Here is a 26,808-nt window from a genome sequence, read left to right as displayed (position 1 = left end):
GTAGACGCCTATCACTTAACCATCGACAGCCATGCTGGAGGACGACCTCGGGCCCTTTGAATCTCTCGGCCTTTGTATATCTGCCTTGCCAGAGATTGACCCTAGATTTAGGATTCCAAGGCTGGCCGAACAGCCGCAGAATCCTATCATCGAATCTCTTCAACTATGGCATCGCAGGTCGAATAAACCTCTACCTGAGGCTGAGGCATCCGCTGTAGTTGAAGATATACTCGTACAACCAGAGCCAGAAAATCTATCTGAGAAAGACCTTTGGATGGGGCTATATGATCAGGAGCATACGCTTACGGTATGTGTTTCGGCCTCTTCGTTACCCCGCTAAACACAGTTCACGTACAGAATGCGGCGATGTCGTGGGACACAGTGCGACACAATGGTGTACCATCGACTTCCCCGTTTCTTTCCGAGAGGCCAAGCTATACCCTTGCAGCCGCTCGCCAGATGTGAGTTGATTTGACTGACACATGAAGGACACCCCATTAACCGGAATGCAGCGTACTCCCCATGTTTCAGGATCAAACGAGCCGTGTATTCCACGTTGCTCCCTGCGAGTTGCTCGAGTATCTGGTGATGTCACTAACCGGAATATCGTCCCCTCTACATGTATGGAATCCGGAGACGGAGACGTTCTCCCTAAGAGGTCAGGCTGCAGCGGAACTGGATAAGATCTCTATATCATCCATGGATGAGGTCGCGAGTCTGAGGTATCCTTCCTCTATATTAGAAATAACTGATGCAGAAACATCTCTTTCGATAGTCTACTTGAGCGATTTCTAACAATTGCTACTCTGATGCGCCGATTGAACACCTTGACGTCCAAGCTCAGGGACAGGTAGGCTAACGGCGTGATTAACTACTCTCCCGCTTACAGTTGACATTAGCAGCGGCAAGACATGTCAACATCTTCATGCTTTCGGACACTCACTCTCTTCCGTACTGGCTTACCTCCAGGCTACCGTGCTTGAGCTGTCTTCGTTGACTCCGACTGGGGAACCAACTATACACGCTCTAACCGCACTATGGACCGCCTGCGCGGATGTAGAACAACAAGTCCGAGACATGGCCACGCTGTGCGGAAGAGTCAGTTTATGCGTCCTTTGCAGGTCACGTCGCGCTAATTTAGTCACAGAATATGAATATAACGCCTGCCCAATACGTAGACCTCCCTCCGACGCCTTCGGAGCTTCTTTCCGTCGTTTACGAGCACCTCGAACGTCACTTGGAGAACAGCTCATCGCGCACGACTACCGCTATCTGTGCTTTTATTTTGACTTCTGTGTCTGCTGATTACTTCGAGCGTATCTGCTACACAGTAGGCTATTATTCGAAAGGTGTACTAGCAAGTCAACCGAGGCAGACAGAGAGGGTGGGCTCTGGTCTATTCGACGACGACGAACACGAAGCTGACGGGGGCGATGCCGAAGGGAGTTTTTTGCAAAACGAGCTATTTCCGTGCTTCTTCACCTCGCACTTCTCACAATCTCTCTTGCGCGCAAGACGATCCTTGAAGCTTCTCCAAGCCGCCCGTCCAGATTGTCTGATACTTGCTGGCTCATGGACGCGGCGCAGACTGCGATGGTTTTGGTCTGAGGAAGAGGTGAAAGTAGCCTGGCTGGACGTCGGCAGCACCAATTCCAGCACTTCGCACTCCCCGACTCTACCCAGCAGTCCCATTGGTGCCCCCTCAAGCGCACAGGAAGTGGGCTACAAGGCTGAGATTCAAGCTTTTAGCCTATTCGATCTCGAACCCGGGACACACCTCCGCTTCCATGCTGGGCCTTCCCTAACGTCCACAACGAATGCCTTCCTCAGTTTCCTTGTCCACTTCCCCGCGCGCCTCCCTTTCCTGACACCAACGCTCTCAACACTTCGCGATCTCGTTCTTACCCCTCTGTTCTCACATATTGACGCGATCTCCACGGAACTGCAAAACGTCTTTCTGTCCACTTCTGCTGGCTTTCTCGATTTTCGGCGACATCTCATTTTGCTGCGCTCCTATCTCTTGCTCACGTCTTCCGCGTTTAAGAGCCGCCTCCAAGCGGCGCTCTTCTGCGACGCGCCAGGAGTGGCTGCAGCAGGCATGGCGGCGCGGAGCATGGCAGTGCGTGCTCGGGCACCGCGTCCGTCGCCAACGAAGCATAGTGCAGGGTCGTCGTCCGATACATGGGTCATAGGTCTCGCGCCGGCCTTGACGGAAGGAAATAGCTGGCCACCAGGCGGGTCAGACCTCAGCTTTTACCTCCGGACAGTGATCATTGACGCATTAAACGCTGATCATAAGTTGGGAGAGAAGATGGACGAGGACAGAGATGCGAGAAAGGATCAGTTGCTCGAAGAAGCGGAATGGAGGCTGGGATTTGCTATCCGGGATCTGCCCGTGGCCTCTCGCGCTCGGTGGCTGAATCCAAAGAGTATGGAGTGAGTGTGGTTTGAGCGAAGCTAAAGTACAGGCGTGACTTGACACGGAGAATAGGGCATTTGACTTCTTATACATGAACTATCATCCACCGCACCCGCTAGACGCGCTCATACCGCCGGATGTACTGTCAAAATACCATCGCGTCTTCGCTTTTAACCTTCGCCTCATGCGCGGTTAGTACTTCTATATTTCCCCTCCTCGTGCCGCCACTGATACCTACACACTAGTGGAGAACGTCACCAAAGCCCTCTTTCGCATGACCCTTGAGCAAGACTCAAAGCAGCCCATCTTTGAGACCTTGACATCGTCGCGACGGCTCTTCCTGTACTTTCGCTTCGTCGCGCATGCATTTGTCAGTGCACTTTCGTCGTATGTGTATGACATCGCAATAGGTGGCACATTCGACACCTTCCTTAACTCTCTCTCCCCACCTTCCGCCGAGTACCACTCGCAGACTGCAGCGTCATCAAATACAGGATCCAATCCTTCGTTCCCGGACGTGTTCGTTCTCGCCGAACGTCACTCCAGTGTGCTCGACGATATCCTGAGCTCGTGTCTGCTTCGGGGAAGTCAGAAGAGCGTCGGCGATGTTCTGCGTAGTGCTCTCGAGCTAATTTTGCAATTTGGGCTGCTCATGGCCGATCTCCACAACAGTAAGATCCAAGAATACGAGGCTGCTGAGCCGCTTGAAGAGCTATTCAGTACGTTTAGACGAAAGCTAGTTATCCTGGTGAGTGCACTATTTGTGTAATTCTAGTGAGGCGAAAGCTGATGAGACCGAGTGCAGCGCAAAGGATTGAAGGCGATAATCGACGAGACGGCTGCGCTGGATGTCACAGAGAGCACTGAGAGTGCACATTTTTATGTTCTCTCGGGGTCGCTGCCCGGCGTAGCGACGAGCCTCCATGACCTATTTACACGCATCGAAGCTCCTGAGACGTGGCAACACTAGAAGACGAGATGTCGGCTAGCTAATACGATCTCGTATATCAATAGTCAACAGCTCATTGACATCATATTGTAGTTTACTATACAACCGCGGCCTCTTACATGCTTAAGCGAGGTGGCACAATTCGTATGGTTCCATCCGCCACTTTCGGCGCTACAAACGAGAAAAGCGATTACATGAGGATACGAAGCGCGAGAACTTGAAGTGATGAGATAGTAATGTACAGGCGAGGCCGAAATGACGTAGTGCAGCAGGGTTCGCTGGAATATGTGATATGGACCGAGGTGGTTAAGATAGTGACAAGAGATGGGAACAACGAAGCAAATATTGACAAGAGGTACGTAGGCCAGATGGAGATGCGCAAGAAGCAAGAGGAGATTGTGAACTCCGAGAAAGACAGTTCCAGGAAGTGAGAACAGACATTTTAAAATGTTTCCGGTCGGGAACAAAGCATCATTTTTGAACGATGCCGAACGCTAAATGGGTATCCTGTGGGCTACCGCTAGAAAATTTGGCCCTAGTTTCACGCGCAATGTGTACACGCTCCTTCTCGAAGAGGATGCGGACTTCCTCTTCCATTAGGTCGTCCGTCACTGGCGCAGGCGTGTCCTTCTGACCGCCCCGGATACCGAGACCACGAACGACCTCGTCCACCCTGGTACCCGCGATGAGTTTGACCTCCCGTGTGTTTGTCATGGAGGACGCTTTGACACCGCCGAAGGAAGTTGAGCGCGTGAGACCGCGCTTCGCCGACTTGCCAGGAGTAGATGGAGTATTGGCCACGCCAGACAGCTCAAGGAGACCGACTGTCTCCAACAGACCGAGGAGATCAACGAACTCACTCCTCGAAACGACGGTGAAGAGACCTTCGTCCGAACGCGACAGTATGATCTTGTAATAAAGGAATAGCTGGTTTGTATCGACAGCCGACGCTGAAGTCACGTCAGGTGAACCGGAGGAGGGCTTGCTTGGGGTACGAGGGACTGTCGAAGATGGAACAGGGGATTTGCCGCCTAGAGTTAGACCGGCATCCATCCTTTGGCGAGCAAGGACCATGGCAAGAAGTACAAGACGTGCTTGCAGACCGAGTTCGCGAACCTTAACGACAATCTCGCTGTCTGTTGCCTTCTTGGACGCAGCGGCCGCGGCTCTGGACGTAGTGGACGCAGGGCTGTATGCTTTCAGTGCAGAGAGAACATGAGTAGGCGTCACTGGTGGTGTGGACACTTCCAGGGGGTTAGAAGTGTTGATCACTGGTGAGTTAACGGCAATGTTGATGGCACCACGCAAGACCTCGAAGACAGCACGAGCATCGCCAGTCATAGCGGCAACCTTCTTCGTTAGGAGCATCAGTGTCGGGTGAGGGAGGAATTTATCGAGCGACTCGGCCGACGCTGAGCTCATCGCGTTCTTGAGAGGCGCCAAGCGCTCTTCCACAATCTCCAAAAGTTCTTCAGGGGTGTATGGGGAGAAGTGCATGGTTTGAACACCAGCTAGAGCTTCCATAGAAGCCAGGGTAGCGGACGAGGACGAGGACAAGGTGTGGGTGTTCGCGATGCCAATCAGACGCAGCGACGCGGTATGCGACTGAGCAAGGGTGAACAGGGAAGTCAGAGCTTGCGATGAAGAAGCGATGTGGTCGACCTCATCGAGCAGAACGAGGCTAAGGAAAGGATGAGCATTGGAGCACGGTGATAGTTGATCGGAGGTACCGACCATTTAGTTTTCTGCTCAGCTAGCAACCTGTTCACAGCCTGAAGCGAAGTCTCCTTCAGCTTTCGTCCACGACAGGACTTCCCTTCTGACACAGCCTCCTTGCTGAGATCTTCAGCAAGTCGTGCGTACAGTGCTTCCACATCATCAAGCGCCATACAGTTCACGGTAACTACCGAGATTTCGGCGTCCGCAAGTTCGTCCCTCATGTCGCCGAGGACGGTATTGACAAGTGCAGTCTTGCCCGTACCAGGGGTACCTGAAATGTACAGGATAGAGGCATCCGGAACTCCTGTTGGCTCAGGCTGGGATGTCGACATGAAAACCGAGATGAACCGGGTGATCGCGTCACGCTCACTGCGGCGCCCCGCCATACGTCCGACGTGGTTACATGTTGGCCGAAGCAGTGCACGCACACGAGTTGAAACGGGCTGAATGAGATAATGGGGTGATGGTGGAGGGGTGACCAACGGCAACTGGGAAATTGCAGTCGCGGGTGTAGTCGGCAGGAGACTCGATGCGGAGGCACGCTTCCGTGGAGCTTCACGACAGGATCTCTCAGCACACATTTAGAAAAGAGCTATAGCGGTAACTTACTCGTGCGTGCGCGCGAAGGGGAAAGGTGCTCTGTGCTCGATCGCCTTAATGAGCGGGCTGCCCGTGGCGTTGTTGGCGAGCCTAAAATTGCTTCGAGGCGGAAAGGTGGAATATTTTCTTTATTTCCATCACCGTCAAGCTCAGTTGAGGAACGCTTGATGCGCTTCGTCGTAGGGGTCTGCGCTGGCGTCGGAAGTAAAGCGACCTCACACAATGACGAGGCAAGGGACGACGTTAATGGCGCATCCGAAGGCGCAGAACGCTTTCCGAGGACAGAACTGCGCGTCTGCATGATAATTTTGGGACACGGTCGACGACGAACGAAGGTCAAAAGCGGTGAGGAAGGACGGAGGGAGTTTCGTCGTCGTGTCTGAGAACGAGGAGATGAGAAAACAAGATGGCAGTTAATTACGGCAGGCGGAGTTGGCGCGGAATTTGATCTCCGCCTGTCACTAACGCGTCGCGTCGACGCGACGGCACGTGATAAGCGCTTGATCTGGGCGTCTGAGGCACATCGGGCGCTCCTTGATATAGGCATGTGGTTCGCGGTCGGTCTTAGAGTGGAATTTGACTCTCACCGGCCGTGGACAGACAGGCTTCCCCTCACACGCAAAAATGTGTCTTTTCAGAGCCTTGACCTTGAAATCACTAAGAACTCGTGTATAGCTTTTTGGCTGTGCCGACTAACGAGCCGCGAGCATGCCGGGTCCACGCTTATATTCCCCATCCTCTGCGGAGTCTTCAAACTCGCCCTCGCTGTGATCCCACCATGCTTCAAAGTCTGCACGGTGGTAGAGTTCTGCCTTTGTTCTCCCTCCTGTTGCTGGTGTGCACCGCTACTGCGGACGACTGTGGCAACAATATGCGCCGGTGAGCCCTGCCGGGGTTCACTCCTACGCAGCTTCCTGATCACTAAGTGAAAGTAGAGATGACGGAGGCGATGACAACGGCGATTGTTCCTCGTCTAGTCATCATTTCAGCCGTACCGCGACCTCTACCAGTAGTCACGCAGTCCTTACAGGAATTCCCTCAAGTGATTCTGGTGTTAGTCCTTCTCATGGTGGGATAAAGGGAGGGGGTATCGCGGGCATCGCCATTGGTATCGGTGAGCATGATCCTGGATCTTCAGTGATATTTCGCTGAGGAACCTGTAGTGCTTGCCTTCTTGCTCCTAGTGCTCCTGATCTTCTGCTTGCGCCGCAGTCGTCAACGGCGGCGCGTGAGACTTGAAGACGGCTTGGCGACAGCTTCTCAGGGGAACAGAGCTCCCTCCGTATCACACAGCGCGAACTTTGCACCCGCTATGCGCACATATGGAGATATTGCGCCTATTAGCCCGGAGCTTAGCTCCTCTTCGGTAATACCCCTCATCGCAGCTGCCGCATTAGCAGGGCACGTAACGCCTCGTGCAAAGCACTCCCCGCCAGCGAACCTGACGCGGCCACCATCTTCGCTTCCAAATCCACACGATATTCATAACGAGCCACTACTTGCACGGACGACTCATAGCGACCGAGACCGGGACCTGCCGCCAACTCCGGTAGAATGTGTCAACGTCCCAGAAGCTAGAGGACTCTCCGACTCATCCAGCTCTCGCTCATCCCACCTGCCGTCATCCTTCTCCGACCCGGCCACGTTTCTTACTCGCGGTGACACGAACCGGACAAGGGCGTCCACGGCGAGTATGCTACACAGTGAGATGGCGGCGTACCAGAAGCGGCTTGAGGCGCACCACGAGAAAGAGATGCAAGTGCGCGACGATGCCGGACCAAGTGGTGGCCTGCCGTTTGAGCCTCCTCCAGTGTACCAAGAGATGCTGCCTACAGGCAGTGCGAGCGACCTCGGGGAGATAAGTCACGAGATGGTAATGCATCGAGAATAATATAGCACTAGACTTTCTCTCGGACCTCGATTTTACTGAGGCTTTACGGACATTGAATTATGCTATGCGATAATACTATACCACCCTTCGGCCCTGCGTCGCGTACTTTCGCCTTGCATTATCCACTGCTTTGGCAATTATACACACTGTGTACTCCAGTAGACTGTTCCTTCGATGCTGTATGTCTTCGTCTTGCATCGACTCCATGGAAAAAACTTGCTGCGGACCCAGAACCGGACTCATTGACGACAAAACCTCGATCTCCGCTTTTCGACGACTGTGCAACATATGTTGTAGTTCTGTCCTGTGAAGAGCAAAGAAGTCATGCAGTGGCACAAAGAAGGAGCGATTGGACGTACTTCCACTCCCCAGGCAAATCGGTTCTTCGCAATATGGCCATGGCCTAGTGTATTAATCAGCTCTACGCAGCATGGAAAACGCCCCGCGCAAATAAACCTTCTTCTGGTCGTGCTTCGTGATAGGAAGCATTGCGTCCTTATTCAAGCCGAGCCTGTGATTGAACGACATGCGATTAGTCCTACTTCGCATTTAAAAGAACGATTAAAGATACAAAGAGATATCCTCGCCCCTCACTCCTCCCCACACGATGCGCGACGCGACGAGGGACTTATGCTCGTGCACCATACTTGCGCTGCCGTACTTGTATACGGACAGAATGTCAATACCCCATGGATCGCAGTCAACCAGTGAAATAATCGGCACTCTGCAAACATTTCATGCAAAGTGGATACAGTCAGCGTAGAGCCGCAGTATGGAAGAGGTACCCACGCAGCGGGTAGATTGTCGGACAACGTGCGGACGAGTTGGCGAGTTGCGACATCAGGATAGCCTTTGCCCTGCGAAGGCCTCAGTGAAGAACAGCAAGGAATGAGCAAGGACGCACGGTAATGAGAAGCCCGGGGCCCGGCAGTCTGGAGTGTTCTGCCAAATTGAGGCGACAAAGCGTTTGGAAGACGGCCTGAGGAATTTGCCTTGAGAGCTTTAGCAAGTCTTCGAAGGCAGTAACCAACCTCTTTCTCTACGACGAGCACCCAAGACAGGTCATCTTCCACCTCAAAGCGCTCTATCTCTTCAGACACTGGTATCAGTGTACTCTACATGCCTATCAGTTCTGATAGATGTAGGGCAGAGAGCGCTGCACAAACCTCGCTGGTGCTAACTGTGATGGAGTCCTCTTCATAAAGATGCATGGTAAGTCCTCTCCCTGAGACGAGGCCTTTTGACGATGCCCGCTTGTCGGGGCGTCAGCGTCGTCTTCCTAAATCCCCCAAAAGTGAGAGATTACTTACGACGTTGAGATCCGCACGTCCTACACTGAGTGTCGCAGCAATATCGTCGACAAGCTGGGTAATTTATGCCAGGCTCGCATGGAGGGAGAAGGGCAAACATTCAAGTTGTTACCTTATCGACTACGACCTGTGAGCCGAATAGCGGAACATCCTTGTAGTACATGTCCCTATGTCCAGGCATTAGCAAGGAAACGTATATGTGTAGTCTCTCGACACAAGCCGTTTTGTAGTAGGTACACCGGTCACCAGAGCTTCGTGCATTAACTCCACAGTTCTTAGGACTTGCGCTGCCCGTCCAATTAGCGCGCGTGTATAGACATATCTTGTGGAAACAAACCTATCGCTCGGGAGCTTGAATGTTTTGCATTGTGCGGAAAGAGCAGTAGACGTGTTGCCGGAGACCTGGACAAGTTCAGAGTCAATACAGGTGAGAATGGGTGAATATATGCGCACCCATCCTCCTTCATCGGTTTCCGGCGGTCAGCCAGCTTGAGGGCGACCTTACTCTGGCTTTGAAGTCTGCTGCCGGAGTCGTCTAGGGTGGGCATAGCTTTGGACACTTGGCGGAGAAAATCAAGGACCAATGATTCGAGACGGCAGATCGTAGATAAGCTGGATATATGCGCACTTAGTTAACCGCCAGAGAGCGAGCGAATATGCTTACCGAGAGTCGTCTTCGTTGTCTTCGTCCATATTCTCAAGAAGAGCTTCGCCACTTTCGTTGGCTTTCGCTTCTTCCTCATGACTATAGCCTGGAGTAACCTGACCGCTGTCCGTAGAGTCGGCATCAAATGTGATTGTGAAGTCTCCGTCGTCCACCGTGAGCACATCTCCACAAGAGTCCATGGCGGGATGACAGATAAATTCGGCCGGGGGAGGCGCGCGATTGAAGACCGCGTCGCAATAGCGTGCATGTCACACCGTGACGGAGTTCGCCGTAGGCTCCGAGCGAGATAGGTATTCAGAACTCTGCAACATACAAGCATCAATCCAAGAACATATGCCAGATACACGACGATGTGAATTTCAGGGACACTCTCTAGACCCAGTTGGGCACTTCCAGGTCGAACCACTCCGGAAGCTTGTGCCAGAACTCCTCGCGCACCGCCTCGACAATCGCACCGAAGTCCATTCTACACGCCTCACATGCACGTATCGCAGCCTTATTCTCCGTACCCGGCACGTCCTCGCGCGTCTGCATGAGCAAGCTATCATGAATTGCGAAGAGCGGGTCCGAGTTGCGGTTGAGAACGAGACCGTTGACGTCGCGGATGAGTGAATACGTAACGGCCTCGAACGCCATCTGACAACGCCGTTTGCGCGATGGCTGGAGCTCGTTTCGGTTGTGACAGAATTCGGCGGGCACGCGCCCCTCAAGCTCCTTGACAATGAAAGTGGAGAAGTAGCGCGCGGCCTGCTCCTTTCCCCGGAAGACGCGAAAAAGATCGTTATTCGAGAGGCTGTAGATCCGTCCAGTGTCGAGATCGGTGTAATCTGCTGCTAGCTGGCTAGGAAGGTAGCGCGAAAGGTCGTAGAATGCAGAGGGCAGCAATTCCGGGGCGTCAACCTCACGCGCGAGTGCGATGATTACCCTGGCATTGTGAGAATAATTTCGACTAGCTGCGGATGATACTCACGATGGATGCGGAAGTCCCGGGCGTGAGACATAAACACCATCCGCATTGGTCGCGTGCTTCTCCCGGATCTCCCATTGTGTGAGGAGAATGGGCCACGAAAGGAGAAGATGTCGCAGAGCCTTAGCACGCAATGCCGGGATGTTGTACGTAGTGGCGAGCCTGAGCGACACCGAAAGCTCGCGGAAAGCGCTCGCCTCAGACTGCTCAGAGAGTCTACAGCCTATCATCAGGAAGTCGTACGATGGGCTATGATAGAGTATTCACCCGTAGAGATACTTCAACAGAATGTATATTTCATCAGGAGTATGTGGCAGCCTCAGGATGGGGCGCCCTTCTAGCGATTGCGAGAGGTCTTCTTTGGTGGGACACTCTGCCATCGCAGCCAGGACACTTGAGTGGCGGACAAGGACGCCTCGGTGTACCAGGAAGTATCGATGTCCGCACAGCAAAGCAAGATTGCCGTCTTCAAACGAAAGTTCCGGATGTTTGTTGGGGACCTCGTAGCATGCTTCAAAGCGTCCGTGTGTGTCGACCTGCGGTGTGTGGGCGTTGGAGCTGAAGTCCTGCGGTTGTTCATCCAAGAGAATCGCGGCCATGGTCTGTGGCACGTCGCTCAGGTAGGGGAGAAGGGGAAAGAGTAGATGCTGGTCAGCACAGTCCGCAGGCGGTCCCCGCCAGGGAGGGGCTTGCTTTCGCGGCTGTCGTATCCGCCGCGGACTACCCGCCCGCGCTCCTTGAGTCCGCCAGCCGCAGAGTGCTTGCAGCCCGCATGAGTTACGAGATAGCTTGTCAATTTATCGCACGTATAGGCGGTATAGTTGTACTTCGATGCCATACTGCAGTGTTAGCCAGACGATGGGATTCGCGAATGATTGCATAACTGAGGAGAGCAGAGAAAGCGCTGCAGTGTGGAGAGCGGGGGCGGTAGTCACGTGGCTACAACCTTTCCGTTGGGCTTGGCGTCTCCGCCGAACTCTACCAAAGCATTCGCGTACACAGCCCAGCAGCCCCAGCCGGTAGCCTCCAATACAGACCATGTCCGCCTCACCGACGACGCCAGCCATCCGCATCGTTCCGGGCGCTCCCCCGCCACCTCCGCCCTCCAAAAGCAAGAGCAAGAATAAGAAGGCGGGGGCGAAGAAGTCGTCTGACCACGGCGAAGATCATGTCATCGTGCCCGACGCACACGCGGCGGCCCTCATCGACCATGCGCCCTCCGAGTCCGATGTCAAGGAGGACTCTGTCGCTCCGTCGCTCATTGCACGCCAAGAGAGTGTCGGGCCTGTGTCCCCCGGAGGTGCGGACGAGCCGAAAACGAGTCCCATCGTGGAGATGTTGAGCAAGAGGCTGAAAACATCTAACAAAAAAATTGTTGGTATCACTCTGATATCCCTTCATTGCAAGGTCGATTGGCAGAATTATTCTGACGCAGCACCCCTAGACCCGCATACAAAGCTATTCTACCACCCCAGCGGAGAAGCTCAACGAGGATCAGAAGCGTACCTTGAAGACTCTCCCTATCCTTGAGGGCGTTTCCAAAGAGCTTGAGGAAGTAAAGAAGGCTGTCGAGGTATTTGCGTGTGGGATCCGCCATTTGGTACTCTGCTGAATGTGCTTCAGGTGCATGAAGCCGAGCTGTCTCAAGATTTAGCTCGAAAAGGCGAGGAAACTGCAAGAGTCGAGCAACAGCGGATAGAAGATGCCTTAGCCTATGCTACGGTAAATATAAGGCATTCTTACCGTCTTGATCGACGTCTTGAATATTCGCCGTATCCAGAATGCGCACCTTCGGCGTACCGCAGACCTGCTTTCGTTCATCACACTCCATACGGCCCTGTCCGCCAGGTCTCCCGCTGCGCTGGCCCTTAACCTTGTCGAGAGCGAAACTTCCGCTGTTCTCTCCGCCGTAGAAACTCTCCTTGGAAGTGACGTCGAGAGAAAAACAGAAATCATTAGCGGTTTTTTGGCTGGCGAAGGCTCCTATCAAGACATTCCTTGTAAGTATCGTCTCGTTATTTTTATTTCTCACCCTTGAGTTGTTCGTAGACTCTCGCTTCTCCGATATAACCGACGCGTTTTTGAATCCCGGCACACCCACGTCGCCTGCAGAACCTGCTGTCGAGTTTTTAACGATTGAGACGCCCCCAGAGCCTGTCGACATTCCCGTCGGTGGGTTGCCTCCATCGATCGCTCCCACAGCCAGTTTCCAGTTTGTCCAAGAGGATGAGCTTGCCGAAGACGAGCAGGCTTTGGACGAGGCAATTGCAGCAATTGCAGAGCCTGCTACTGAAGAAGCATCACCTGAGGTTGAGGTGACGGAGACCATCACCGAAATGACAGTGAACGGACACACTGTGATTGAGGATACCGTAACGGTGACTACGACAACTGAGGCGAGGACATTTTTATCCTAAGGTATAAAGGACTATCATTGACATGTAGACCTTCAGGTGCCAGCCGAGGCTTCTGCAGGCTTGAACTGGGCCGAGTCTGAGGACGATGGCGGTCTTCCGTCACTTGCATCACTTCACGATAGATTCGGCTCTTCAGCTACTGGTACCCCCGCTACTGCAGCAGAGCCCCTCCCTTCTGAGACGCCCGCAGCTAATGGAGAGGCTGCTGCGGCAGCTACCCCACAGGACGACGGCTTCCAGGCGGCAATTCGCGGACGTGGACGTGGGCGAGGAGGCTCTCGTGGTGGTGATCGCCGAGAATACCGGGGAGGGTTCCGCGGTGGCGAGCGCGGTGGCCGTGGCGAACACCGCGGCGAGCACCGCGGCGAGCACCGTGGCGGTCGAGGTTTCCGTGGCGGTGACCGTGGTAGCTACCGCAGGGGATCCGGTGACTGGCGTGGCGGTGAACGCGGTGAGTTCCGTGGACGCGGCAGGGGTCGTGGACGTGGCGGTGCGTCTGCCATTTACATACTTTTTGCATATTACTGAGACTCGCTTGCAGGCTATGAACCACGAGGTGGAGTCGATCCTGCGTGACGAGCCATATCCGGGCGGAGTCCGCTTGAACGAAGTATGGACTTACATGTGTGTGCGATGCTTGGTAGTTGCGACATGATCGCATCACAAAAATCCTGCGCGACAACGTTGTGCTGCTCCGAACTATTGACGGTTCTGTAGTCTCTTGACGGACAGAATATATTTTGTAATCTTTACGTTTGCATGCAAAGTGCGGGCGCTTGTTTAACGCCACACTGCCTCTGAGCGCGTGGCAGATTGCCTTTCTCGGAGTTGAGGCCAAATCTGCCCCAGGCTTGTCCTCCCGCGTCCGTCACCCTCTGTCCCACTCCCTACGTATCGCACCTCGCACTCCCCAGTCCACCGACGCAACAGAGATCGTGTCCGAGCGACTTTTCATTCGACACCCTGCGCCGAACACTCTTTGCACCGATTACATGCGCCTGGACGCCCGCTCCGTTGCTGCGACACCATGACGTTAGCTTCCTCAACTTCCTCGCAATCGCCTCTGCTTGTGATGGCGCCGGACGAGAAGAAGGGTGGACTCCTTGCGGCCCTGAACCTTAGCCCACAAATTACCTCATACTTCATCGCTGGCGGTGTTGCAGGCGCCGCGTCGCGCACGGTGGTGAGCCCGCTGGAACGGTTGAAGATCATACAGTACGTCCGACCTCGCTGAACAGCGGGTTCAGCTTGGCTAATCATAGCTGTAGACAAGTACAGCCACAGAATGCAGATGGGCAATACACGGGAGTTTGGAGAAGTCTGGTTCGAATGTGGAAGGAAGAGGGATTCAAGGGATTCATGAGGGGAAACGGGATCAACTGCCTACGGATCATACCCTATAGGTGAGTCATCTAGTATTTATTTGCATTTTGTGCTAATGTGAGGGAGCAGTGCCGTTCAGTTTACGACCTATGAGCAACTGAAGAAGGTAAGACGTTGCGTTCCATAAGTTTCTTGAAACTGACGGTTGACTGGAGCACTGCAGTGGTTCACAGCCAGCGGTAACAGACAGCTAGATACCCCGACACGCCTTCTGAGTGGTGCACTAGCTGGTATCACGTCTGTGTGTGCGTCTCCATGCTGCTTCCAACGTCCAGGTCGCTATTGACTATACGCCCGTAGGTTCAACGTATCCGCTAGACCTTGTGCGTTCCAGGCTATCCATCGCGACGGCATCAATTCCAGTACAGGCTTCTGCGCCACGGACAGCGACGTCTGGACAGCCTGCACTCGCATCGGCGTACCATACATCAGCCACCACCTCTGCCGCAAAACCCGTTGCCACGACCTTCTCGAAAGCTGAGCTCACGATGTGGGGAATGACCTTGAAGGTAGTGCGCGAAGAGGGAGGGGTCAGAGCGCTATACCGCGGCCTGATTCCGACTGCCATGGGTGTGGCTCCCTACGTCGGCAAGTTCATTTGTTAAGGTCACCGGAGATTTGCTGAGCGCTGTCTCCGTAGGTATTAATTTTGCAGCGTACGAAGCTCTGCGTGGCGCCATGACTCCACCTGGCAAAAGCAGCGTACCGCGGAAACTGGCGTGCGGCGCATTGGCAGGCTCCGTCTCGCAGTCTCTGACCTATCCATTTGATGTTTTGCGGCGGAAGATGCAGGTGACCGGGATGAACGCCCTTGGGATCAAGTATAACGGCGCCTTGGATGCGCTTCAAAGCATCATTCGGACGGAAGGTATTCGTGGATTGTACAGAGGACTGTGGCCCAACCTTCGTGAGCGTCTTTCTTACAGCTGAGACACGTCGTAAGCTGACCTTTCTTGCAGTCAAGGTAGCACCGAGTATTGCCACCTCATTCTTTACGTATGAGCTAGTAAAGGAGCTCCTCGGAGCAAGCTGATTCATGATACACGTCACCCACTTGCAGGCTTGCACATTGATGAAGCTAGATATCGCAACCTACCTTACAGCTCTTTAAAGTCGGATATATATCGATAGTTCATGAATTTAGACCGACGAACTGTCCTTGTACGGTGTACTACAAGCGTGGAACTGTAGACGAGCAATCGTTACTCCCTCATGGAGGCGGGCCACTTCTCTCGAAAGCCTTCGCCGTCGCCCAGTTGTTTGTTTGTAGGTCCGCCCAAGTGTCATGCATGTCATGCTTGGCACAACCGGAGGTTTGAACTAGTGTCTGGATGGAAAGTCCGTTTTCCATGGCCATGGAGGTTCGCTAAATGAATTTTTGACAAGCGCACAAGATGCGTCCGATCCTGGTGAAACAGACGCCTAGTCGTGTTTAACCGCCGTCATTCGCGACTGTTGTACCTACCAACCAAGGGTGAGCAATCTTCTCCCTCGTCGTCCTCCACCTCCCATCTTCCACAACAACGTCGAAATCGCCCTGCGACACACCGACCTTTTATCCGACTGGGTCCGTATACTCCATGAACACCTGAGTTGGCAGATAGAGTGGCGGGTCATCTCCCATTAGAAGGTCAAGCTCCATAGCCTCGTTGCGTCCACATTCTTATTTCCCACCGCTGACGCTCTTACCACACATGATTTAGACAATCCTTGTTGTGCCGTATTGATTGCCCCTACAAATAAGTCGGATCAGCTATCTAGTAACACGCATACAACGCCAGGTGGCCTGCAGGCCCAACTTCTTCGTGGTTCAGGCTCATTGGGTACCCCCTTCTACGCCTGCCATCTGTTTCAACATGTATCGCGGAATTATCGCTCGGAAGCGTGAGAGCCGAGAGCACACGCCGCAGTTTAACAGCGCGCCATCCGTGCCTTCTCCGCCCTCTCTCAGTTCGATTGCGACCTCGTTCACTTCGTCTGGGGCTTCAGTTCTCTCCGGGTCATCCGACACAAGCTCGAGCCACTCTGATATCTCTTCCGGCGATCAGCTCATACCTTGTACTCCCTCCAGTGCGTCTCCCAAGCACAGGTTCCTCCCCTTCCCCTTCTCCTCCGCCAAAGCACCAGTGCCTGCGGCTCCTATGGGCCAAGGACAGTCACGTACAGGGTCGTCTGCACAACCATCTTTACCCACCGCTGCTACTACGCCAGCACTTCCATTCTCTACATCCTCAAATCCTATCAAGCGCGCATGGGGCCGTCGCAAGAAGTCCGAAGACGTCACGACAGTCGCAAAAGCACTGAACATCAACGGCAAAGGCAAGGGGCGCGAAACAGAGACGATAGGATCGGCAGTCTCCAGTGCGTTGACAACGCCTGCAGCATCTGTAGACGATCTACATGTAAGTTCATTGCGCAGTGCTATTCTCGTGCCCAAAGCTCATAATCTGCAGGCGACAACATCTGTCACCTCGCTAGTACCTGCTGCTGATCCGCAGAATACGAAGTTCAGCGGTGCGCCCCCAATACCTCCGCCAAAAACAGAGCAACACAAGACCAGAAGCGCATCAGCCCCGCTTGATGTTCCCGCGCTCCCATCTGAACACTCAGCTCCTCCCTTGGTGATCAGCCCCAGCTCTACCTCTGCGCTATTATACATACAAAGTCAGGATGAGCAGAAGGTGCAGACGCCGCGAACAGATCTCGCCAGGGACAAACCTAACAGCCAGACGAAGCAGGACTGGAGGAAGAGTGATGCGACGACAACGAGCTATGTGACCATTCGTCCGAATACATTGTCTGGGACGCGCTCGCCTCGTCCCGTCTCTCTCGCTGAGTCGTCGCATTCTGGCCACACCATAGTGCCTGCGAACAAACGCCTCAGTGCTCTTATAACCGACGCGGAGTTTGCGATGGCGGAAGAGGACGATTCGGATTCGGAGGAAGACATCGTTAGAGTCTCTATGTCTGGACGACTCTCTCCAGTAGCCTCTGCGGAGACCCGGAACCGTCGCTCTGTCTCGGTCGATATTATTCCTGCTCACAAGTCAAATTTGTCAGGTCCTCCCAATCCACACTCCGCGACATTGCCTTTGACGCGGTTTATGACGGAGACGTCGTATGTAAGCTCTCAGCCGTCGCGAGATCATCCCACTCTCGGCAACATCGCCGCCAACAGGCTCATTGCTCCTCCGTCGCCTCCAGATGCTGCGTACCTTACTGGCACCAATGTACGCAGCCGCATAGCGGCCTGGACGGCTATGACCTCTAACACCGAGCGGATGCCTCCCCCGTCACCCCGGCCGTCGTACTCTCGGCGCACTAATGCAGCCGTGAACCCCAGCTTCCGTCAGACAGCTATTAGTATCACCGGCAGTCTTGCACCCGCCGCCCTTGGGCTGGGCAAGCGTGCGGCTGAGAAGGTCCACCGGGTTTGGGGCGGGTTCAGCGCAAGCTCGTCAAGCCACTCCGCTTGTTCTTCCACGTCCTCTCTCAGCGGGTCGATCTCCGGTACTGCACCTTCATCTTTCAATAATGGGAAGCTCGCTGATACCATTGGTCGGACCGCTTCGGGGCAATCAGTTAGCGGACAACCACCGCTACCGGGTGCATGGAAATCCAAGCGGAGAACGCCTAATGCCCCTTCCGGGTCGTGGAGCGTATCCTCGTCCGTCACGAATCTGTCAGATATCGATGGGTTTTCAGGTCCTAACCTTGGTACGTGCCTTAGGGGTCCCCAGCTCAATAGAGCCGGCGTGCCCATAGCCGGCGGCTTGGTCTTCGGCAGGGACCTCTGGACGTGCGTGCAACAGACTGCGACAGATGCCGTGCGGCAGCAGCTCGAGTATGGGGAATTCACGGATCCTGTAACAAAGCGGTCATTAGAAGAACGGATGTTACCTGTCTTGGTAACGCGCTGTGCCCAGCACCTCCATCTATGGGGGTTGCAGGAGGAGGGTCTATTTCGGTGAGTCGAGCTCCACTATACTAGGTGCTGAAAGATTGACTCTATTGTGATAGCTTGAATGGGCGACCGGCGCATGTAGCAAAGTTGCGCGCCGAGTTCGACGCCGGTGCCGATTATAGCTTGGTGGAGAGCGATCCCGGTGATCTCGATCCTCATGCAGTGGCTTCTATCTTCAAAGCGTACCTCCGAGAGCGTAAGCCGCGCGACACACTTGTATCGGTTCCCACGCTAATGTCTTCGCAGTCCCCCAGTCGCTGTTGACTGCAGGTCTCATTCCGCTGTTCGAAACTGCGCTGGCTTCGGATGCTGCCATGCAGGAGTCAGTGGCGCAAGCGGCTGGAAATACTAGTCCGACATCGCCAGGGTCTAGTCGTGGGTTCCCCATGCTGAGGAAGCCGCCCTCGCTCTCCACTCTCGCAATGCCGAGCTTCGCGGGCACTCGCGCCATGTCCGAGAATACGATCGCGACATTAGCTTCGCTGGTTGCCGAGCTGCCTCAGGTGAACCGCGACCTGCTCTACACCGTTGTGGAGCTCATTCAGGCTACATCCGCTCGGAGCAAGGAAACACGGATGACGCTCGGCAACCTCCTACTTGTCTTCTGCCCCAGCCTCAATATGAGCCCTCCCTTGTTGCGTGTACTCTGCGAAGCACCTGGTATCTGGGAAGGCAAACCTATGTCTGATCGCTATGACAGCATACCTGGTACAGAAGGCAGTCGGGCCTCATACAGGTCCCGTGCAGATGCGTCTGATGTGGCCAGCCTCTACAGCGAATACTCGGATGCGCCGCCTCGGATTAGTTCGGGAGCTGGCGCACGTACAAGCGCGCTCCACGCGCCTGAGCTCGGATTTGGGGGCGGCTCGCCATACCATTCGTCGAACAATTCTGGCTCTGGACAAGATGACGCTGCATCCTACGTCTCCGCTCTTGATCACCCACCTAGCCCTTCCGACGACAGCTCCAGTAACATGCCCGCACTCACCACGTCCACCGATTCCTTGGCAACGCCATCAACGATGTCGGAGGCATCTTCGCTCCAGCCCGCTATCATCCCTGAAGACGAGAACCTTTCTGAAAAATCTTCATATCCGACTCCTGGCGTCCCCGTCATCGCCAACCCAATCGATTTGCCCCTTCCCAGCCCACGCCGCCCTTTCGCCAACTCTCCCGTTCCATTCCCGTCAACACCTTCGCAAGCCGATAAGTCGGGTACTGCAAGCCCAGTCTCTCCTACCCGCAAGTCTCTAGCACTCTTATCATTTCCGCCTTTGAGCAAGGTCGATAAATCTGAGGCAAGCGCCATCGAGTGGTCTCCGACGTGGTCCCATCGTCAACGACAGAAGCGTCCATCACTGCAGCTCCTGTTTTCGAAGAGGTCGACTTCTTCTCTGGCGTCTCCAGTCATCTCTGGGCCTGAGCCGATAGCGCCACCAGCTGATATGGCGTGTATGCCGATCGCTTACGCCAGGAAGGATGGGCCTCCTGCGCTCGATACGCCCATTTCAACGTCGCCTCTCGGTCTTTTCGAGACAGAAGATAAGGACAAAGAGACGCCAGCCGAGATCAAGGTCGTCGAATCCTCACCGTTTTCAAGTCCGCTGCCGCTGCCTAGCCTGACGCCCCGTGAGCGCAAGGAATCGTCCATTTCGTCTGGCTCGTCGCTCTTCTCAACGCCTCAACAAACGCCAATCGGCTACTTTGGTGGGCAGTCGCCTTCACTGCTTTCCATGAATGCTAGGGTGGACGAGGCCGCATCAGATTCGCGCAATGCATCGCCAGATGTTCGTGCGTCGCCATCACGCAAGTCAGGCGTGCTGGACATCACTGTGCCTGTTGAGCCTGACGTTGATTGGTCTGCGAGCATACTCAAAGAGGCGGAGTCGTCGTCACAGTCGAGCAAGGAGTCGGACCGATCTCGTACTTGGCGGGTAAAAGACACATTCAACGTTTTCGGGAGCCAATGAGCAGGCGCGTTGCGTAAATTGCGAGGCTGCAGGCAGCCACATATCTTCATGAGGTTCCCTTCAATATCTTCATGGGTCGATTGAATCCCCCCGCATAATGGTTTGGAATTCAGTGACGACTATCGTTATTATACACGACCGCGTTCTCACCGCTTTGCACTAGTTTGCGCATGTCCGACCTCCTTTGGATTTCACTCTCAAATCTGACATCTGGAAATGCGGACTTACCACTCATTACTCCTACCATCCTCATAGCACTCTCGGCATTACGACACTATAATATTTATCGTATCCAATTGCATGTGTGCGATATTCGTCAATCCATTTTCTTTGCAGTTGTCCTGTTTACGGCTCGCCCTTAGCGCCGAAACTTGGCCTATGACGTCTGGAGGAGCGGGCCCGGGCGCCATCGAGATTCGACGCGTTGTGCGCGTGCTAGTCTCAAAAACAGCGCCAGACGCTCGACAGAAGACGTTGTAAAGCAAGCCAGCCTCGCTTTACTTCCAACCACCACCATCGGTCCTCGCCGCTATGTCTCGCGCTGAGCAGATCCGCGGCAAATTCTTTGGCAATCCTCCCGACGGCAAGGCCAACAGTGCCGACGCAGGCTTGCCGCGCTCAGGTTCGGACAACCCGCTCACGATCAAGATCCCCCAGCCTACAGCGCCTGCGACCCCCGCACCGCCGCCAAAGCTCAGGGAGAGCAAAACAGACTCGTCCCCCAGGGATGTTGCTGAGGACAGACCCACCAAGTCCTTCCGCGAGAGGCTCGTTGAGCAGCTCGGCCCAGACTACCATGGTGCTGAGCGGCACAGGCTAGTTCAAGACGACGAGAAGGAGATGCACTGGAAGCGATGGGGCCCGTACGTTAGCGATCGTCAGTGGGTGAGTCCTACGTTTCTGTCTCTATATCACCATATCTTGCATTCGCGCGATCGGTATATGCGGGTTTTTATGTCTCGTTTTCAGCATCGTTGTTGTGCCCGAGGGTTATTTGCTCACTAAGTGATCTTCAGGCTACGGTCCGAGAGGACTACTCTAGCAACGGTGATGCCTGGTCGCATTTCCCTCATGATCATGCGCGATCTCGCGCCTACAGATGGGGCGAGGACGGTCTTGCAGGTATTTCCGATAACCATCAACGCATCTGCTTCGCTTTATCGCTGTGGAACGGTCAGGACGCTATCCTGAAAGAGCGACTCTTTGGTGTCACCGGTCATCAAGGCAACCATGGGGAGGACGTGAAGGAATTATACTACTACCTGGACTCGACGCCTACGCATTCATATATGAAGTTCCTCTACAAATACCCCCAGAAGGCTTTCCCTTACGACGAGCTGGTCAGGGAGAACGTGAATCGTGGACGAGATGTGCCGGAATTCGAGATTCTGGACACTGATTGCTTCAGCGATGATCGCTACTGGGACGTATTCGTCGAGGTACGTTACATACCCAGTTATATTCGTGTGTATTTCGCTTAATCAGATGCGTCATACAGTACGCCAAAGACGAACAAGATCCTAACAGCATCTACGTTCGCGTCACATCTTACAACCGTGGACCTGACCCTGCTACCCTCCACGTTATTCCTCAGTTCTGGTTTCCTAATACTTGGTCCTGGAACGACGATCATTCCCCTACCCCCAGCTTGCACGCGTCTGGCGAGGGCGTCATCACTGCCAAACATCACTCACTCGGCAAGTTCCATCTCTACTGCCTGCCATCTCCGCCCCCCGTGGACACTCAAGGTCAAGAAGTTCAGACAGAGTCTGATACAGAGGGGGTGCTCCCAGAGCTCCTTTTCACGGAAAACAACACAAACTTTTCAAGGCTGTATGGTGGCCAGAACGAGACGCTATATGTGAAAGACGCCTTCCACGATCATATCATCTCCGCTCATCGCCCACCCGACGCAGTCGACGGGTTTTTTGTGTCGAAAATCCATTCCAGCACCCAAGGGCACCGCACGATTCCAAGCGGCGGCTTCAACGGTGCAGAGTCAGAGACGCCACCGTCCGAGCAGGAACAGGGTCCGCGTACCCCCTTCCCTCCTACACCCAACTATGTTAATCCGGAGAAGAAAGGTACAAAATCGGCCGCACATTACGTCTTTGAGAACGTTCCTCCCCGTGGAGGATGCGCCGTCGTGCGTATGAAGCTTACACAGCGTAAGCCGTCTGAAGATCCCAGCGTCGAGGACGAAGGCATTTTCGATGACGCGGTCGAGGAACGACGAGAAGAGGCGAATGAGTTTTTCAATGGGCTGGTCATCGGTCCAATTAGCGACGACTTCAGGCAGATCATGCGCCAAGCCTTGAGCGGTATGCTCTGGACGAAGCAGTACTACCAATTCATCCAGCAACCATGGATTGACGGTGACCCGAAGCAGCCTCCACCGCCACCTGAACGAAAGTGGATTCGCAACAGAGTATGCCCGTTTTCTCTACGCATCCCCGTGCGGGCTCACTTATCCTACGCTTAGGGCTGGAAGCACATGCACGCGGCAGATATTCTGTCCATGCCGGATAAGTACGTGGCACGTCCCTACCAGCCCTTATATCCATGCTGAAGCCTACCTTAAACAGATGGGAATATCCCTTCTTCGCTGCTTGGGATACCGCCTTCCACTGCATTCCGCTCGCAGTCGTCGACCCAGGCTTCGCAAAAAAGCAATTGGACCTGCTCACACGCGAATGGTACATGAAACCGGATGGCCAAATCCCTGCCTATGAGTGGAACTTCGGCGATGTAAACCCTCCTGTCCATGCCTGGTACGTTCATTGACATTCTTTACTGTGCATCGCTAATGTGTGCATCAGGGCTACGTTCCGCATCTTCAAAATAGAACGAAAACTCTACGGCAAGGAGGATCTTCCCTTCCTCGAGCGTGTGTTCCAGAAGCTTCTCCTTAACTTTACCTGGTGGGTGAACCGGAAGGACTCTGAGGGTAACAATGTTTTCGAAGGCGGCTTTCTCGGTTTGGATAATATCGGAGTCTTCAATCGGTCGGAGCCTCTGCCGACTGGAGGAACTTTACGCCAGGCAGATGGCACGGCTTGGATGGCATTCTATTGTTTGAACATGCTCAACATCGCCCTCGAACTGGCAAAGCACAACCCCGTCTACGAAGACATCGCCTCCAAGTTCTTCGAGGTATGCAGAGACTTCGCTTGGTCGATTTCGGCGTCACTAATAGCTGTACATAGCACTTTATCCTCATTGCAGACGCGATGACCTTCCGCTCAGGCGACGATGAGTCCAGCCTCTGGAATGAGCAGGATGGCATGTATTACGATGCCATCCAGTTCGGCCACGGAAACACTATGCAACTTCCTGTTCGCAGTTTGGTTGGCCTCATCCCCTTGTACGCAACACTGGTCTTGGAGCCGTCAGTCATCGATCGCCTGCCTGGGTTCAAGAAACGTATGGAGTGGTTCATTGAGAACAGACCCGAAATATCAGAGCGAAATATGGCGAACATGAAAGGTATGTTATGGCTGTATTTTGCAATGATCTATGCTGATGTATGCGCGTTCTCCAGTTTCAGGACGCGGTGAACGCCGTCTCTTGGCTCTCGCTAGCAAGGAACGGTTGGAGCGAATCTTGAGGGTTATGCTTGACGAGACCGAGTTCTTGAGCGAGCACGGTATTCGATCGTGAGTGTCTTCCGCACGAGTCTCACGCAGGGTCACTGAGGGTACCGACTCTTAGCCTCTCTAAGTACCACAAGGACCATCCTTGGGGCATGGACGTTAATGGCCAGCGTCATGAAGTTAACTATTGGCCTGGCGATTCGCAGTCCGGAATGTTCGGCGGCAACTCAAACTGGCGCGGACCTATCTGGCTCGCTGTCAATTTCCTGCTCATTGAGAGCTTGCAGCGATTTTACCAGTACTACGGCGATGAGGTGCAGGTCGAATGTCCTACGGGCAGCGGGGACTACATGAACCTTGCAAACGTCGCCGAAGAGATTCAGCATCGTATTATTCACATCTTTGGACGCGACGTCGAGGGTCGCCGCGCCACGAACGGCGGAAACGTCAAGCTCGACTACGATCCGCACTTCAGGGACTACGTATGGTTCTATGAGGTAAGTATCAAGGTCGCCACTTCGTTAAACATGACTATTGACGAGCTTCTTCAAAGTACTTCCATGCCGACGACGGGCGTGGCATCGGCGCTTCCCACCAGACCGGATGGTCCGGTCTCGTCGCATACCATATTCTGCAGAGCGGCGCGAGCTGTCGCCTGCCGAAGACACCAAAGAGTGGGTTCTCTCACTACTTGTGGTGGTTGCGATGCGCTGACATTGTCCTTGCTTCAGCTCCTCGTGGTATCGTCAACCACTACTTTGACGAAAACATCGATTATCAGTCCGAATACGGCGGCGAGACGCCCTCGGTGTTCAGCGCATACAGCGCCGCCGATGCCAACACACTCGGCGACATCTCGCCTGATGCGTTGTAGACGATACGTTTCCCATACAGCCTGCATCACCTTAGCCGCTACTCGAACACGGTGCTGTAGCGCGCCCTTTACGAACAGTAACGATTCGCATATTAGAACCTTCCCGAGACTAGATAACGCAAATAATAGCATATAGTTAGCCTGTAGATGTAGCACAAGTACCAGAGCCTGGCAGAATACACACATACATCGTTCTGGATCGGTTTCTCTTCTGTTAAGCATGTAACGTAATATAGAACATAGGATTGTCCTTTGTGCCACGGATTCCGAACGTGCGGCTGCTTAGTACATTAGAGGGAGGGCGCATGCATAGATTTATCTCTTCCCAACGGAAGATTGCTACGAGGGCGAGTCCGAAAAGACACAGACATACCTGCTTTGTGTCACCCACAAGATTGTCTTTGAGTTGATTAACAATCTACGTAATCGTCCAACTGTCGAAAGAGCAAATGTGACTGTTCGTACAAAAAATGTGTCCATACCACCGCCCCTCTATGCCTTATTCTCGTCCCTGCTGGAATCGGTAGACCTGTCTCCCCACATGCCCGTACTGAACAGCTCGCGGATGTTGGGCACCATGAGCAGCGCCGCGGCGGCGACCTCGGGCAGGGCCTGGAAGATGTAGAACGCGGCCTTCTCGCCCGCGGTGTTCTGCGAGCCGAGCGCCATGGACGTGAGCGAGGTTGTCCAGTTGTGCATGACGACGAAGTGGTAGAGAGGGATAATGATCTGGGACAGCCGGGGCAGAGTATGAGTTGTGCTGCGGACGCATCGAAGACAGACGGGAACTACGTACGAGGACGGTAGAGATGACGAACCCCAAGAGGACGCCTGTGCGCTGGATCCTGCGGACGTACAGGAGGCCGAAGAGCGAGAAGGCCTGGAGGACGAGCAGGAAGACGAAGACGATGGCGGAGACGGCATATCTGCAAAAGGGTGCATGGTCAGAGTTATGTCTGCAGGATGTAATGGACCAAATTACCTGAGGGTCTGCACGTTCTGCGCCTTTTCCGCGTTTGTCTCCGCCTGGACGTAGTTGTAGCCCATCACGATGCCGATGATGATGGGCACCCAAGTGAGGAGCGCGAGCGCACCGAACGCGCGACGGTACCAGAAGCGCGTGTCCGGCTGGTCCTCATCGACGGGCATCGCGTACCCTCCGTACGGCCCGGCAGGCTCGGGCGACTCCCTGTCGCTTTCGAGTGGTGTCTGGTCCTTCGGCGAGATGCCCCTGGTCGTGCGGACGAAGAGACAGCGGAGGAGCGTGATTGTGTCAGCGTGTAATGAGATGTAGCCGATCGCGAAGGTCATCTGCCAGTAGATGGTCAGGTTGCGGTCGAGGTCCTCTGCGGGTGTCTTTGCCTGCTTGGCGCGCAGAGACCAGATGACGATTCTGAAGGGAGAAAACAAGTGGTCAGTAAGGTGGAAGGCGTTCCCGAAAATGACGAGACTCACCGCTCAACTGCAAAGGCAAAAGTTCCGAGCCTGACGAGCGTGCGCGTTGTGGTCCGAGCAAAGCGGTAAATTCCAGCTATGACAAGAATTGCGTAGAGTGTAGCGAACAAAACAGAGGGTCCAAAGTCGCGTTCAAAAGGCACGCCGCCGACCGGGGCGGGGAAAGAAATATCAGTGGACATGACTAGTAAGCAGAAGGGAAGGAAGCGAAGACAAGGAGAAGACGGTGACGGTCTCGTCGCCATCCGTCCTCTCTTTATAATGCTCGCTCGGTGCTGCGCGTTGCAGCATGTCCGTAGCCGACGGTGGCGCAAAAGGTGGAGCTTCTAGACTTGACAGGAGGCTCTGCTGATGATGGACAAGAGCTGTAACGACCAGTGAGCACGGGAGGGCGGCGGGGGCTGCTGCGCACTTTGTCAATGTTTGTGCGCTCTACCAGTAGCGCGATCAGCACCGGAAGCAGCACTTGTGGCTGCATGGCCACGGATATCATCGTATCCCACAACACCCCGTGTCCGCAGAGCAAGGGTCGTGCATGCACTTTCAACTTGGAAAGCGATTGGTCGCTCGAGAGAAACCGGCGGCCGCAGAGCTCTTTGGTCGTGTTTGGAGCAGTATGGGCTCATGGCA

At 54.3% G+C, this 26,808-nt stretch overlaps 10 protein-coding genes across 10 annotated transcripts; 7 read left to right on the top strand and 3 right to left on the bottom strand.

Annotated features, from left to right (window-relative positions):
• Positions 1 to 25: 25 nt before the first annotated feature.
• On the top strand, positions 26 to 5,066 carry PHACADRAFT_210153 (uncharacterized protein). Its single transcript, XM_007396979.1, has 9 exons — positions 26 to 307; positions 358 to 461; positions 513 to 722; positions 776 to 850; positions 900 to 1,098; positions 1,148 to 2,436; positions 2,492 to 2,610; positions 2,665 to 3,167; positions 3,225 to 5,066. The coding sequence occupies exons 1-9, from the start codon at positions 32 to 34 to the stop codon at positions 3,387 to 3,389; spliced, it is 2,940 nt and encodes a 979-aa protein (XP_007397041.1). The 5' UTR covers positions 26 to 31; the 3' UTR covers positions 3,390 to 5,066.
• A 1,399-nt stretch (positions 5,067 to 6,465) lies between these two features.
• Positions 6,466 to 7,578, top strand: PHACADRAFT_196773 (uncharacterized protein; the record flags this gene model as incomplete). Its single annotated transcript, XM_007396978.1, has 3 exons — positions 6,466 to 6,566; positions 6,623 to 6,801; positions 6,851 to 7,578. The coding sequence occupies 3 exons, from the start codon at positions 6,466 to 6,468 to the stop codon at positions 7,576 to 7,578; spliced, it is 1,008 nt and encodes a 335-aa protein (XP_007397040.1).
• Positions 7,579 to 7,653: 75 nt separating this feature from the next.
• PHACADRAFT_96783 (uncharacterized protein) lies at positions 7,654 to 9,472 on the bottom strand (the record flags this gene model as incomplete). The annotated part of the gene is made up of 13 exons (XM_007396977.1): positions 7,654 to 7,882; positions 7,938 to 7,981; positions 8,035 to 8,089; positions 8,150 to 8,302; positions 8,368 to 8,435; positions 8,483 to 8,557; positions 8,610 to 8,693; positions 8,745 to 8,831; positions 8,889 to 8,942; positions 9,001 to 9,055; positions 9,103 to 9,175; positions 9,226 to 9,290; positions 9,342 to 9,472. Coding segments are annotated over 13 exons (1,173 nt in total), but the record flags the coding sequence as incomplete, so codon positions are not given.
• A 69-nt stretch (positions 9,473 to 9,541) lies between these two features.
• PHACADRAFT_146190 (uncharacterized protein) lies at positions 9,542 to 11,391 on the bottom strand. The gene is made up of 3 exons (XM_007396976.1): positions 10,790 to 11,391; positions 10,526 to 10,738; positions 9,542 to 10,480 (listed from the first exon to the last, which is right to left on the bottom strand). Exons 1-3 carry the CDS (start codon positions 11,119 to 11,121, stop codon positions 9,928 to 9,930), a joined length of 1,098 nt encoding a protein of 365 aa, XP_007397038.1. The 5' UTR covers positions 11,122 to 11,391; the 3' UTR covers positions 9,542 to 9,927.
• Positions 11,392 to 11,560: 169 nt separating this feature from the next.
• PHACADRAFT_210148 (uncharacterized protein) lies at positions 11,561 to 13,710 on the top strand (the record flags this gene model as incomplete). The annotated part of the gene is made up of 7 exons (XM_007396975.1): positions 11,561 to 11,896; positions 11,967 to 12,095; positions 12,146 to 12,244; positions 12,303 to 12,522; positions 12,572 to 12,918; positions 12,976 to 13,429; positions 13,481 to 13,710. The coding sequence occupies 7 exons, from the start codon at positions 11,561 to 11,563 to the stop codon at positions 13,513 to 13,515; spliced, it is 1,620 nt and encodes a 539-aa protein (XP_007397037.1). The 3' UTR covers positions 13,516 to 13,710.
• A 116-nt stretch (positions 13,711 to 13,826) lies between these two features.
• On the top strand, positions 13,827 to 15,532 carry PHACADRAFT_258126 (uncharacterized protein). The gene is made up of 7 exons (XM_007396974.1): positions 13,827 to 14,154; positions 14,208 to 14,342; positions 14,392 to 14,428; positions 14,486 to 14,567; positions 14,623 to 14,910; positions 14,963 to 15,229; positions 15,282 to 15,532. Exons 1-7 carry the CDS (start codon positions 13,967 to 13,969, stop codon positions 15,353 to 15,355), a joined length of 1,071 nt encoding a protein of 356 aa, XP_007397036.1. The 5' UTR covers positions 13,827 to 13,966; the 3' UTR covers positions 15,356 to 15,532.
• A 1,219-nt stretch (positions 15,533 to 16,751) lies between these two features.
• On the top strand, positions 16,752 to 18,490 carry PHACADRAFT_258124 (uncharacterized protein). Its single transcript, XM_007396973.1, has one exon. The coding sequence runs from the start codon at positions 17,286 to 17,288 to the stop codon at positions 18,291 to 18,293; it is 1,008 nt and encodes a 335-aa protein (XP_007397035.1). The 5' UTR covers positions 16,752 to 17,285; the 3' UTR covers positions 18,294 to 18,490.
• Positions 18,491 to 18,650: 160 nt separating this feature from the next.
• On the top strand, positions 18,651 to 20,599 carry PHACADRAFT_258123 (uncharacterized protein). Its single transcript, XM_007396972.1, has one exon. It carries the CDS (start codon positions 18,673 to 18,675, stop codon positions 20,254 to 20,256), a length of 1,584 nt encoding a protein of 527 aa, XP_007397034.1. The 5' UTR covers positions 18,651 to 18,672; the 3' UTR covers positions 20,257 to 20,599.
• A 100-nt stretch (positions 20,600 to 20,699) lies between these two features.
• On the top strand, positions 20,700 to 25,023 carry PHACADRAFT_146182 (uncharacterized protein). The gene is made up of 11 exons (XM_007396971.1): positions 20,700 to 21,141; positions 21,273 to 21,695; positions 21,755 to 22,684; positions 22,739 to 22,785; positions 22,842 to 23,027; positions 23,076 to 23,409; positions 23,463 to 23,742; positions 23,798 to 23,912; positions 23,968 to 24,346; positions 24,403 to 24,523; positions 24,581 to 25,023. The coding sequence occupies exons 1-11, from the start codon at positions 20,788 to 20,790 to the stop codon at positions 24,721 to 24,723; spliced, it is 3,312 nt and encodes a 1,103-aa protein (XP_007397033.1). The 5' UTR covers positions 20,700 to 20,787; the 3' UTR covers positions 24,724 to 25,023.
• Positions 25,024 to 25,188: 165 nt separating this feature from the next.
• On the bottom strand, positions 25,189 to 26,458 carry PHACADRAFT_258120 (uncharacterized protein). Its single transcript, XM_007396970.1, has 4 exons — positions 26,179 to 26,458; positions 25,706 to 26,116; positions 25,520 to 25,649; positions 25,189 to 25,452 (listed from the first exon to the last, which is right to left on the bottom strand). The coding sequence occupies exons 1-4, from the start codon at positions 26,358 to 26,360 to the stop codon at positions 25,216 to 25,218; spliced, it is 960 nt and encodes a 319-aa protein (XP_007397032.1). The 5' UTR covers positions 26,361 to 26,458; the 3' UTR covers positions 25,189 to 25,215.
• Positions 26,459 to 26,808: the final 350 nt, after the last annotated feature.

The sequence above is a fragment of the Phanerochaete carnosa genome, assembly GCF_000300595.1.
Source record: "Phanerochaete carnosa HHB-10118-sp unplaced genomic scaffold PHACAscaffold_6, whole genome shotgun sequence".
In the NCBI taxonomy this organism is placed as follows: domain Eukaryota; kingdom Fungi; phylum Basidiomycota; class Agaricomycetes; order Polyporales; family Phanerochaetaceae; genus Phanerochaete; species Phanerochaete carnosa.
This window is presented reverse-complemented; position numbering and strand designations above follow the sequence as displayed.